This window comes from Embiotoca jacksoni, unplaced genomic scaffold, assembly GCF_022577435.1.
Source record: "Embiotoca jacksoni isolate LCO1_2020_lvr unplaced genomic scaffold, fEmbJac1.0.p SCAF_8, whole genome shotgun sequence".
NCBI classification, from domain to species: Eukaryota; Metazoa; Chordata; class Actinopteri; family Embiotocidae; genus Embiotoca; species Embiotoca jacksoni.
The window spans coordinates 12,471,039-12,484,477 of NW_027185436.1; the positions used below are offsets into that span (position 1 = coordinate 12,471,039).

The 13,439-nt window shown below is 39.9% G+C and overlaps 1 protein-coding gene across 4 annotated transcripts; it reads right to left on the reverse strand.

Moving 5' to 3' along the window:
• Positions 1 to 3,410: 3,410 nt before the first annotated feature.
• LOC138215840 (RNA-binding protein EWS-like) lies at positions 3,411 to 12,099 on the reverse strand. 4 transcript variants are annotated; one of them, XM_069178269.1, is made up of 15 exons: positions 12,037 to 12,099; positions 11,519 to 11,555; positions 11,086 to 11,137; positions 10,656 to 10,803; positions 10,223 to 10,421; positions 9,865 to 10,121; positions 9,583 to 9,742; positions 6,141 to 6,178; positions 5,531 to 5,560; positions 5,311 to 5,426; positions 5,097 to 5,226; positions 4,861 to 4,971; positions 4,434 to 4,560; positions 3,994 to 4,350; positions 3,411 to 3,787 (listed from the first exon to the last, which is right to left on the reverse strand). In XM_069178269.1, exons 1-15 carry the CDS (start codon positions 12,050 to 12,052, stop codon positions 3,751 to 3,753), a joined length of 1,815 nt encoding a protein of 604 aa, XP_069034370.1. In that variant the 5' UTR covers positions 12,053 to 12,099; the 3' UTR covers positions 3,411 to 3,750. The 4 variants fall into 4 exon arrangements, with proteins under 4 accessions (XP_069034370.1, XP_069034369.1, XP_069034368.1 ...); XM_069178268.1 differs by having other exon boundaries at positions 6,141 to 6,175; positions 9,865 to 10,127; XM_069178267.1 differs by having other exon boundaries at positions 9,865 to 10,127.
• Between the last annotated feature and the right edge of the window lie 1,340 nt (positions 12,100 to 13,439).

Below are 13,439 nucleotides of genomic sequence, written 5' to 3' on the forward strand. Positions count from 1 at the left end.
CTGCGCAGTAGTGGCAGATACTGATGATGGGAATTACAAGATGCTGGAACGAACACCGTAAGGTCACAAATTGGCCATTGAAAGCGCCAAATTAAACATTATACAGGCTACTCTATAGGCTGAAGGATGAGCAGTGAAGAACAGTATTTCCATCTGAAAATGAAGTGGTGTTAAAGTGTGAAGTAAGCAGCTGTAAAATATCAACATGCCTGCTTATGAGTAGCCTATTTTCCTTGGAAATAAATTCCAAATACCTTAGTTGATGTTAATGTTAATATTTGTTTGCCCCCACTGCTGTTGAGACTATAGGTTCATTGTCTCAGGTCTGTGGACATTATTTTTTGCTCACAGTGTTGTTGGACAGACTGCATTATGTATTCATGCTGTTTTGTCCATCCTGTTATAGAAAGAGAAACCTATTTCTTGGATTTTTTTTTTTTTTTTGGCGGGTGGGGGGGGTTAGGATAACTTCAGTGCGGCGTTAACTCAGGAAATAAAGCTGAAATGTGTTTGCTTTCTCTTCATCTCCCTCTGTATCATTTGAAAATGTAAATAGCCCAGAATCATCGCACTGTTCTTGACACTAGTCAGGACTACTACTAGGACTAGTAGCTTTGTAGCTCAACATCAGGTTTGTAGCTTTTGGTGCAAAGATCTGATTTTCAGGTTTTTAAAATTATTTAATTTTTAGTTTTTAGAATTATAAAAACACCAGCAAAACTTGTTGGCGCTTTAAAGGTTACTGTAAATAAAAAGATAGGAAGGAAGCACATGATTAGGAACTGCTATGTCGTATTTTAAAACAAGCTCAACCAAATCAAGGTTTTAATATTTTCTGGTGGAAGGATGGAAGGTTTATTTATTGTATTTAAAGTACTATGTGCCTCTTTTATAAAGGTTTCTATTGAGAAAATTGTTGGGAAACAGAGAAATCCTCATTTTCATCTACAAGTTCAACTCTTCAATTGTATGTCAATACACCTGTAATTTATTTGTGCAAAGATTTAAATAATGGGCCTTTAATCTTTTTTCCCCACACCATCTTGTGTTCCCTTTAACAATCATCTAAAATCTCGGGCTCTCCTCTAGTGGCACGCCTCCTCAAGTGTGATTGTTTGAATTTAAGCAAAGCACACTGCCAAGGAGGAGGTCTTGTTTTCATTTAAAAAGAGGGGATGTGTCTGTTTAAGAAAGAGAGAGAGAGAGAGAGAAAGAAAGAAAGCAAGGGGGGAGGGGGGATACAGAGAGAGAAAAAGAGAAGGAGAAGGTGGGGGTTGATGAGATCATTTTCTGGGCTTGGATGAATCAGCTTTTCTGTCAGTAAAGAGAGAGAGAGAGCGTGTGAAGGGGAATTCAGCACTCTATTAATCCACATGAGCAACTGGCCACAGCAAATGAGAAGCACTTCAAGATGTCAGCTGTGACGGGGTTTCCCCACAGGCATAACTTAAAACACATCGAAACATGAGGAGTCATTACTGTATCTCATCAAAAACAAGATTGTGACGTCAGGACCTGTGAAAATGACAATGACCTATCAGCCATTTGTAATCAAGAGTAGGCTGTTATCCCCAGAGGGAGGTCATAAGTCAGAAACTGGACAACTGGAGTTGGGAGTAGATTTTGTGTCCTGCTCCAAAACACGGAGACAACAGCTGCTTTCACGCAGTCTCTTTTTTTTTTCAGATAGGCATGAAAGCGTTCGACTGATGCAAAATTGTAGAACAAATCCTAAACGGTAATACAGACAGGACGATCCAGTAGTATCATAAGTAGGTGTATGAAAAAGAAAACAGTGAGACGGTCCTCAAAGCCATATGCTTGACAGATGTTAAAAACTATGTCAACGATCGACATCTGTGATTAACAACGCCGTTTAATTCAGCTTGATGACCTCACAGGGCCGCAATGTTCAGTTAAACCAAGAGAGTTTACGAGACCGAATGCCTTTAAACTTAAAGAAGTGATATCTAAACAACAGAGGTACTTTTCTCTGGTTCAGAGTTGATACCGCATTTAAATTCAGCTGTGTTTGTGCGTATTTGGTCTCTGGTTGAGTTAACAATTGTATTGCTCTGCCGGGTGTCAGTAAGCCATGAAAAGCAGAAAATAAGAAACTGCGATTTTAATGTGACTGTAATTTAAGTCTGTGGGGTAAGTTTAAATGAAATGACTAACTTGAAAATTAAATTGTTCATTTACAGCACAATATTCTACTGCTGATTTATAAGGCCACTCCTTTTCTGTGACAAACACAAGCACACACAAAGCCATTACACTGGTTAACAGAAGATTTTGTCCCATGCAAAAAAAAATACCAGCTCATAATGTATTTTTGCAAAATTGTGTTGCCCAGTGTTATCAGTTTGTTTCAGAGCTGCAGCACCAAAAGTGTCAGTCCAACTGGCACCACCTATTGGCCGGAAAAGCACAAGCAGGAGCTGTTTTGACCTGCAAGGCTGCTCCACGCTCCCACCTGCAGACACAACATGTACAGTAAAACAGCAGAGCACTCTACTGGGTCTAAAAATGACACTCTGAAATGAGATTCAAGATATTCATGAGCAGGTTACACAACCATAGCAAGTTCAGAACCTTGTGGACGGAAATCCAACTCGGCAGGACGAAGACACCATAATGGAGGCCCTGCAACAAGGTCTACAGGGAGAGAGATGACATTTGATGCTTCTAGAAGTCATCACGGATGAGAGGAACATGGCTTCAGAGGGGCTAATTCACTATCTGCTGCGGAAGAAGCATCCAGCTGACCAAGTCACATGTGAATGTGCCAGAGGTTGACTGCTTTCGAGACATGCGAATTAATACCAGTGGGAATAAGTTAACTCATGAATTAATTAATAAGCGATGATCATTACTTCCGTCTTTATGCACACCTCAACTTTGTTTGCACTTTGGTATTGATGGGATTTTTGTTAATAGTGGACGTTAACGCTTGTAGGTAAAGCACAGGTATGTGAACGACAGCTTCATTCCGGTTCTGATTTTGAGCATGTTGGCTCTTTGTCACAGCATAACTGGGGCATTTAATAGAACTTAACCATCATTAATACCTACTGCGACAAGTCGGAAGGTTTATTGCAGCCGTGATGCCCAGATTTCCTCAAACAACCTCCCAAATATGCTTTCAAAAGGAATATCCCAGATGCAGCCACTGACCACTATGGACAGAAACGCAGCGAACGGTCAATTCATTTTTAGGGTTGACAGCTTTGAAAGCATTTGTATTAATGTACCTGTTCTAGCTGAATACCCTTATACCCTTTTCCTGTTGTTCTGGGTTTTGTACCCTCATGGTCGAAATGCACTTATTGTAAGTCGCTTTGGATAAAAGCGTCAGCTAAATGAAATGTAATGTAATGTAATAAAGTAAAGCTCCCAACTCAAAAGCATCAAATCAGTAAAATTTTATTTCCCCAAGTTTGTCATCATACAGTCAGTTATGGGAAAGTGGAGGCAAATATGTTAACGACTGAAAAATATTGCATTTTACAATACAAGTTGGAGCCTAATCTGCGTCTTTAAAAAAAGCAACAAAAAAAAAACAAACACATGCACATTACAAGATGCAACATAAACATGGGTAAAACTAAAAAATATGGAAACAAGTTGAACGTAACTGCACAGGATGTACGAAAGCAGTTCTACAACCATCAAAATATGGAATCATAAATAAAAACTTCTCATTTTAAAAATCAAATTCCACAAGAGGAAAAGTCAAGAAGTTCTTTTTCAGTAAGGTCGGTCTCTGCGCTCCTGGCGGTGGTCCCTAAAACAAGAACAAGGAAAAAACTAGTAAACCACAGATCTTTATAATCTGACACGAACAGTTGTAGTCACAGACTGTAATTCACTGGTTATTCTTTCAAAAGGCATCATAAACTTTATACATTTGGTAAACAGTCTTGGAATTACTCAACAGCAAGAGTAATAAAACTTGTATTTAGTTTACCATTTATGTCTTCTTAATCGTACCTCATATCCATCTTGCCACCTGGTGGGCCCATTCCTCTTCCGCCTCGACCCCCCATTCGGTCCATAGGTGGTCCTCCGCGACCGGCCCCACGGAACCCTCCCCTATCCATTCCTCCGCGTCCTCTAAATCCACCACGATCACCTCCCCAGCCTCCACGGAAACCTCCGGGACCACCTGGGCCTCCAGCTCCTGCTGGCCCACCACGGTCCATACCTCTGCCGCCACGCATTCCCATTCCACCTCTGCCTCGGTCACCTCCCATAGGAAACGGAGGGCCACCGCCTAATCCTTCAGGTTTGGGCGCTTTGCACTGGTTGCACTCCATCCTCCAGGCGAAGTTCTGGTTGCCACAACCCCTGGGAACACACACCATTACCATTACATACCTCAATGCAGAACAGGTATCCAAGAAGACACTGCGCTATGAAGTAATACGTACGGATTAGGACACTCCCAGTCCCCAGCTCTCTGCTGCATGTTGCCCCCTGTGGGTCCACCTCTTCCCATACCACGTGGACCACCTCGCGGGCCAAATCCACCGCGGTCTCCTCCGCGGCCCATCATACCTAATAAGAAATGGAAATTACAGCATTTTTTTTTTTTAAATCATACAGATCCAATAACACCCTTTTTTTCTTTTTTTTTTTTTAAACAGTCCAAAACATTCAAGATTCACTTCACCCCAGAAGAGTTTCAATAGGCTACAAGTTTAACCGTTTTCTCGTGGAGTCTAAAGTTAGACATGTTCTGGACACAAACACAGGAGGAAATGTTGGGAGGGTTCCCAATCACATAAGCACATGACAGGGTGAAACACAGTATGGCCCTCGGGCAGTCCAACACTACCAAATACAGCTGACATTTACCTCCACGACCCATCATGCCATCCCGCATAGGCATGCCACCTCTCATTCCACCCATCATGGGTTTTCGGCGCGCCATGGACACCTTAAGCCTCCGGCCTTGGAACTCTTTACCTACAATTTAACAAGGATTAAAGACAAAAAAAAAAAGACAACTTCAGTAATATTACTTGGGACACATTTTAGATTCACGCATTTCTGCGAGATTCCTTTTTAGGCGTCACATGTTCAAAACATACCATCGAAATGTTCCACAGCTGCTTTGGCACAGATGGGCTCCTCATAGGACAGAGTGGCATCCCCTTTTGGCTTTCCCGTGTCCTTGTCTGTGTATATGTTAATAGCAGGCTGCCCGAGTCTGCGGTTAATCTTGATCCGAAGAGACAGAGAATTAACCGTTTAGTTTCCACGTTAGTCGTGCTTGCACCAACATTCAGAGTGAGCTGTTCTTACCCGAATCGGGCCAACGTGTTTAAAGAATTCAGCCATTTCCTCCAGGTTAGCCTTCTCTGTCAATCCTGTGATGTAGATCGTGCTGTTCTCAGAATCATCCTGCTCTTCTGGGCGTCCTACAAGAATCCATTAAAAAAAAAAAAACATCAAACATCCAAGGAAAATACAACCAAGAGGTATTCTGTGCATGACCAGCCAGGTGTTTGAAGATTCTACTCACCCATATCACGCTCGCCATCATTCATAGGTCCTGTAGTCCATCAGTTGAGGGGGGAAAGAAAAAGATTGAGACAAGTCAGTGTGTGGAACTCAAGTGTCGTAGACAACAGCTGAGGAGTACTACAAAAGATAATCCAGACACTCCTTTATAGACGCTTCAGCCTTAACGGGAAGTTGAAAAATGGCACCTTATGGTCCACCACAATTCCCACAAGTGATATATTGAATTGAAAATAGACCTCAGACCCTTTGGCAAATAATTGTGTGTCATTTGAAAAGCCTCTAAGACCAGTAAGAAATCCTCAAATACCCAGGAATTCAGCTCAGATTTGTTAAAGCAGTAACAAACACATTTGAGTGGAAATTTGTCATTAACCTGTCAAAAACTCTTTGTAAAACCATAAGCAGTGACTGAATTATACCAAGTAACCCGGAGAATATGGTCTCGGGGATTGAAGAAGAAAAAAAAAGAATCCCCAATATTTTCAGATGTGTTTATGTAAATAAATTTTGAATACCACAATGTAAGACACATCAATACTCAAAAAGAATATTTGCTCAAAAAGTTTAAGGTTTGAAAGGACTAACCAGTGTAATACTCGTTAACTTACCACCAGGCTTACTGAAGCCACCTCTGTCTCCAGCGCTGCTATGGGGGAATAAATGGAGATATGAAGGCGATTTCCCTTTACAGCCACTTCCATGGCTCGAGCAAAGTGGCTTGATTGAGGGAGTAATCAAAACATTCTAACTAACCGGACAGCAACTTATAAACCCCCCAAAAAAATAAATACACAAACTAATTGTGGGAATAAACTATGTGCCATTCCTTAGCTAGCTCAGTACAACTATAGTGACAGTTTCAGTAGTGGGTACATTTGTAAAAAAAACAAAAAAAAAACAATTATATGGTAACTTCTAACATGTTTTCACTGCCTTTTAAAAAGTGACAAAACCCAAACATTTGTACACAGGTAGAAGGATTTCAGATGCATTGATGGCATACATAGCTGTACCCAAGCCACCAACCTAATAACATTACTTTTAAGAAAAGTTACAGCTGAATCTGATAGGTGTAAAAATAGACACAATGCATCTGAAATTTCACAAGAATAATCAGGTGGTAACATTAACCGGGTAACAAAACAAATTAAAAAAAAAAAGTACAATTATACATTTGTCAAAACAAATCAACACCAAAAGGAAAGTATACAACATTTACCAATGTTACGGTAAATTAAAAACAATGACTTGGTCTCTTCATTTACGCATCATGCTTATAAAAAACCACCATCCTCAGTTCTTGAAAAATGGCAGACCCCGAATCTTTGTTTAAGCTCCTTCCTGCTGCTTAAGCTGGCGGCTCTGTACTGAGTACAGATACTTTTTAGAGAATAGATGGTTTTAATTGGCTCTCACTGTTACCTGTACGGTATAAATGTGACAAAGCATGTTAAAAAGTGCTCAAAAGAAAGTGATCAAACATTTGTATTCCAAACCACAAAAACAATTTAAAACATTTCAAAATAACATCATGTGCCCCCCCACCTCCCACCCAGACCACAAATATACCTGTGCAAGATAAAACTATGCTAAAATGAATCTGTAACTATAAAAACATCTATGCTTTGGTTCAATTTCAAATGTACACGAGTTTTTATTCCTTCCTATTTATGAATTGTTATTTACCACTACTTTAACAACACTAAGTTGCTTGATTAGTGTCCCATTTTGTATGAAATTAATCGAAATGTCTAAAAACTGTGTCACTGTGTTCATGTATTGGATGCACCAAAAGCTGTAAGAAAGTCATTCAGAACTCTTTGTTCTAAAAAGGTTGACACTGGTGAACTCAAAAAGATAATGGCTGAAGACTAAATGTTAAAAAAAAAAGAAAGAAAAAAAGGAGCATCTGATGAATTGTGTGGCATTTCTGACCCAAAACCGACCATTTAAATGTATAGAAACAAAGCTTTCCCGAAACCAAACACTAAAAGCAGAACCCGGTCATGTCTTAAATATTCATATTAAGGACCGCCTGTGTGGTATCCGATACACTAAATATAACGATAAAACAAGTTTTTGTTTTATATATTTTCAGCTCTTAGTTTTACACCTGTAATAACCAATTTAAAAACCAAAACAAATGTGCAGTATAACCTCTGATCACCTCAACACCCCTGAAAGTTGTTTGGAACCCTCAGATTCGGGGTTTGCTCAAACCAATTCCAAAGAGACCATGTGTAGCAACAGGAGAAACGCTTTCAATGCTCAATCTGCAGCAAGAGCAAATTCAATTGATAAATGAAGGATACCAGAGTAATCGGTTTAGGACCAGCTCAATTAAATTCAATTTCCACTATAATGTGGGATAAACATTTTCATAAGAGACTCAAAACAAATAGGTTTAATGCACATATTGCATATTTTTTTCAGCCAAACTGAGATTAGACTGGTTTAAGCGACACCAATATCCAGGAACTTAAGTTATATACCCTAAAAGAATCCCTAGAGAACTCCTGAAGTATTGTTAGGAACAACAAACGTAAAGTGTGTGTACCCATTAATTCATCCTCTGCTCTCCCATGACTTCAACGTCAACATTACTACACCTATTGTTTTTCTTCTTTCAACTTCATCAAGGAGAAGTGAACCAAAAACACACTGCCAGTACATAGCTGGCAAATAAAAGCAGTGCACGTCAGAAAATTAAGATGGATTTGTATCAAATTTGATCTCAATGTGTCAACAAGTGTACAGTTTTCACATTTTTTTGGCTGGCATAGATATCGAAACATTTACCAACAAACCCATTAAAAAGAGATTCAACAACCTCTTTTAATACAATAGATTGCACCAAGTGATATAGTCTCATCTTTAAGACCAATGTTGGACCTGGTAAGAAAAGAAGACTGCAAAATGAGAGAAGAAAATAGTTCCTTGATTACTCGGTCATTATAGTTGATGTAATTTATAACTGAAGTTCTGCATTACTATTAGCATAGCTGACTGCTACTTTTATGGTATAATTTTTCCTTTTTGGTGTCACTTCCTCAAACCAATCAAATAAGGATTCATATTTACTGTCAGTGAAAGCACTGCAGAAACCAACCACACTCTGAAAACACCAATGAATTGTTGAGGAAAAAAAAAAAAAAAGAAGAAAAAAAAAAAAAAAACTTTGCCAAAGAGGAAATTCATTGACCCAAATATTGCACTTGAGCAAGAACAAGTGTGGATTTGCATGTACTGCATAAAACCGATGTCTATTTATGAATTTCTTAAAATACCAATGTTGTGTTGTATGGTTCTGCAAGCCACACTAAAGTTTAGTTAATGACTCCATTATGACAATAACCGAAAACCAATCTGGAGGAATTTAATTGTATTCTTCCAAATGTAAGCGTGTCACCCGACAGGGAATAATGCACCATAGTGAGAAACTGAACTGACCAAAGTGTTGCTGAAATAGTGAGACGATATTTGAACCTTCCTTGAGGAAATCCATTAAAATTTTGATAAAAAGTAGATATGTATGTATATTTTCTTTCAGAAAAAGATTTAATCCCATTCCTGAACCATGAAATCTGAAACTTCTTAATTATCCTAAAAATTCTGATACTGACCCATAATCAAATGATGTTCTAGGATATATAATTTATGCACAGGTCTGTGATCAAAATCCACTTTGATTAAAACAGGGACGAATATTTCTTACCTTTGGCCAAAAGAGAGGCAGGGCTGAGAGAAACTGGATGAGAATGGTTACAATTGAGGCCAGTCTTGGCATATACTACACAGACCATCTTGGGTCTCCGGCATTTAAAGACATGCCTATAGTTTATTAGTATTGGTTGCTGACAAACCAGCATTGACTGCTAATAAATCATAATCGTCAATATCATAAGAGAATGGAGTATCATAAACTGCTAGTATATTGCTTTGGATCATTCCAGTCGGTTCTGATGGGATTTGTCTCAGCCCTGCCCCAAATGGCAACAGCACCTGTAAAGTTAAAATACATGAGGTTAAGTGCTAAGGAAAGAGGCTTACCCCATGCCACGCCCCATGCCTCCACGTCCACGATGCATCATTCCACCACGGTCAAAGCCATCCCTTCCAGGGCCCCGGCTCTCCCCTGACCCCGTGTACCTGGAGGTCTCAGAGCCAGGGTAACCAGAACCTCCACTCTGGCCATCCTGTCGGTAATTACCTATAAAAGAGGAACACAAATCAAATCAAAACACACCGTTATCAAAGTATGTTTACACTGACAATAAACAGTATGAATGAATATTAGAAAATAGTTTAGAAAAGATGAAAAGTAAAGCTTACTGTAATGGTTGGACTGGTTGTAACTGGGTGGTCCACCTTGCTGGCTGTACTGGCTGGCTGGAGGCTGCCCGTAGGACCCAGCAGCCTGAGGAGGGTAAGCTGGAGGAGCCTGTTGCTGCTGCTGCTGGGTCTGCTGCTGGTAGCCTGGCTGCTGGTTGTAGCTTGACTGCTGGCCCTGGTAACCAGGCTGCTGCTGACCATATGCTGCTGGCTGGGAGTAGCTATTCTGGCTGTAACCTGCTGGTTGGCTGTTAGCACTGTAACTAAAAGAAACAAGCCAAGTTAGAGCAAAGTGCGACAACAAGCATGTTCTTGTGGAATTCACTTGTTATTGTGGTCTTAGTTGTGAGGTGCATACCTCTGAGGTGCTGCGGGAGCAGCCTGCTGCCCATAACCAGGATAGGCAGACTGGGCAGTATAGCCTGGCTGAGAGCCGTAAGACTGGGAGGCTGCTGGAGCAGCAGCAGCAGGAGTACTGTCATAACCACTGGCTCCATAACCCTGGGCGGACTGTGAGTAGCTGTGAGTAGTAGTAGACTGGGCAGCAGGATAGCCAGCTGTAAAAAAAGAAAAAGAAAAAAGCACACCAATGGCAAAAATTTAGTTTTAGAGAAAACAAACAAATAGACATGCCTGTTTATTACATTGATTTACATGCGAATAAGTCAGACTTGCATGTTGAGGTAAAAATACCTACTGATTGCCATCAAGCCAATTCTATAATTTGTGCCATTTGGTTCCAAGCAAATCATCATCAAAATGAGAATAATACTGCTATTTTAACCACTGACCTGATGCCTGTTGACCATAGGATGATCCATACTGTTGCTGCTGCTGCTGAGGGTAGCCTGAGGCTGCAGGTGTTGTCTGGCTGTAACTGCTGTCAGCAGCAGCAGCAGGCTGGGCATATGATCCATAATTCTGTTGGCCATAGCCTTGCTGGAAGGACAAAAAAAACCAACATACTTTAGCTGCTAGGAAGAATAGACACCAACAAAACATTCTTTAAAACAATTATTTAATGCTTAATGATATTAACCCTGAATAATGACAATTTAACCCACGCTACTGAACTCTAAAACAACATTATTCCCTGTAGTTGGACATCAGTTAATTGAGCTCCAGTCTTTTAAACCCACGCAGTCAAAACGACAATTATCATGATCACTGACACAGCATAAAGCAACCGACAGTCAAACAAACCCCAGCGTTGAATCTCACCTGTGTCGATTGTCCATAGCTTTGTGACGGCTGGGCAGCATAAGAGGCATACCTGCAGAAACACAAATCCAACTTTTAGCATCAGAATCCCCCTCAGACCTGAGCAATTGCAGTGTTTAGGCAATAAATAAAACCAATATTAAGCCTTCTTCCATGTTTGCATATATGAAACATTCGAGACTCAAACATATTAGTAGACTATCTAGCCATTGCAAAATCCTTACTATGCATTCATCTCAAACCCTGCTGTCTTTATTTTCCTCGAAGAGGCCATAAACTCATCCGATTACTAAAACTGGTGATATCAGGTCAAAAATATTGGGATATTCGTATGTCACCAGTCCTACTTAAAAACCTCTCCTACTTTAAAAAAAACAAACAAAAAAAAAACAATAATTACAGTGACTTTAGTAGGTTAATAGACGAGTCTTACCCCTGCTGAGCACTGCTCTGACTGTAGGAGCTGTAATCTGTGAAGCAGAATTTAAAATCGGGCTCGTTAACGACCGAACAAAACAAATCCTTCGCGCGCGAGCAGCACGTTACAAAGACCCGTCGCCATTCAGCACCACGGCAACGAAAAGACACACATTAATCCAACACTTTGCTCCAAAACTAACGGAGCTACGCAAGAAGTATTGGCATGCAGATTTAAAAAAAAAAAAAAACACAATTCGTAAAAATCGGCAAATTCATCGTTAACTTCAGCGTGCACCGATTGAAAGACCATTTTGGTAATAAATTCCGCAAATGACTGGAGGAGCACAAGACAAGGCCTCACATGGAGCGCGAGCGACATTCATGGAAAGACGATATTCGATGAAATGCAAGCCGAAAATAAATTGTGCCGACACATTCTCATTTAAAATACATTGACCGACTTAATCGTTTCAATTAAGCAACCATTTATAGTAAAAATCCAGTATTAAACCATCGCAATTTCTCACTCACCCGAAGCTGACGCCATTTTAGTCTGCCTGTAGAAGACAACTGGGCAGAGCTAGCCGATGGAGAAGTAGTCTTCACTTCGCGGGAACTACGAAATCTCGCGAGATAATCACACCCTCGCATAGAAGTTTTTATTTGAACGGGAACCACAGGAACAAGAGCAGAGCACTATTTTCACCTTATGACCATTGACTCAAATTGAAAACGGAGTTATGTATATGTATCCTTTTCAACTTTATTTATTGTATAATTTATATTGTATTATTCAAATGATTAATTATTATTTTCTTATTTTTCACAGGTAAATTATTTTATACATGCTGTGGTTAATTGTATGGCTTTTTCCCCCCAGGTATTTTAATCAATACAATGTTTGACCTGTCTTGCTGTTAAAAAAAAATCTACCATTCAATAAAGCATGAAAAAAAAACTTCAGATATTAAAGGTCGTTGATTCACTTCAATAGTGGACAACTAACTTACTGTGCTTTATCGTACTTCTAAAGATGAGCCCGCAGTATAAAATCAAATAAAAAATAAATAACGTGGGATAAAATCAGACATCTTTGCTGTAAAACATAAAATAATGAAGTGAGAGTCACTGTCTGAAATCAGCAGAGATAGAAAGTATGGGTCCAGGTACAGTGCATCCGGAAAGTATTCACAGCGCTTCACTTTTTCCACATTTTGTTGTTATAGCCTTATTCCAAACTGGATTCAATTCATTTTTTTTGCATCCTGTTTCCACTGATCAGCCTTGAGACATTTCTACAACTTGATTGGAGTCCACCTGTGGTAAATTCAGTTGATTGGACATGATTTGGAAAGGCACACACCTGTCTATATAAGGCCCCACAGTTGACAGTGCATGTCAGAGCACAAACCAAACCATGAAGTCCAAGGAATTGTATCGAGGCACAGATCTGGGGAAGGGTACAGAAAAAAAATTCTGTAGCGTTGAAGGTCCCAATGAGCACAGTGGCCTCCATCATCCGTAAATGGAAGAAGTTTGGAACCACCAGGACTCTTCCTAGAGTTGGCCGCCCAGCCAAACTGAGCTATCAGGGGAGAAGGGCCTTAGTCAGGGAGGTGACCAAGAACTAGTGATGGTGAGATGAAGCCTAATGAGGCATCGAACCACTTCAGCCAATTGGTTCGAGAAAGGGTTCATTTCTCGAAGCTTCATGTGCACACGAAACCACCTACTGGCCAAGTGTATAATCACAGGCAGCTGTATCTGAACCACATGTGATGTTTGTGTCTGTTATGGCTGTTGGGAATGACTATGAATTACAAAAATGTATGACCAAATAATTTCTGTACATAAATTATCACATATGTGCATAATAAAATATTTTTTGAATGTATTCTGTGTGTGTAAATTTTCCCAAAATGGTAGTATCATAT

Bases quoted from the DNA above. Each gene is read 5' to 3' on its own strand.
- LOC138215840 (XM_069178267.1), bottom strand. The intron at 11,138-11,518 runs GTAAGACTCGTC...GTGTTTCTGCAG, and splicing joins CAGAGCAGTGCTCAGCAGGG to GTATGCCTCTTATGCTGCCC. The intron at 10,422-10,655 runs GTCAGTGGTTAA...CTTTTTTTACAG, and splicing joins CTATGGTCAACAGGCATCAG to CTGGCTATCCTGCTGCCCAG.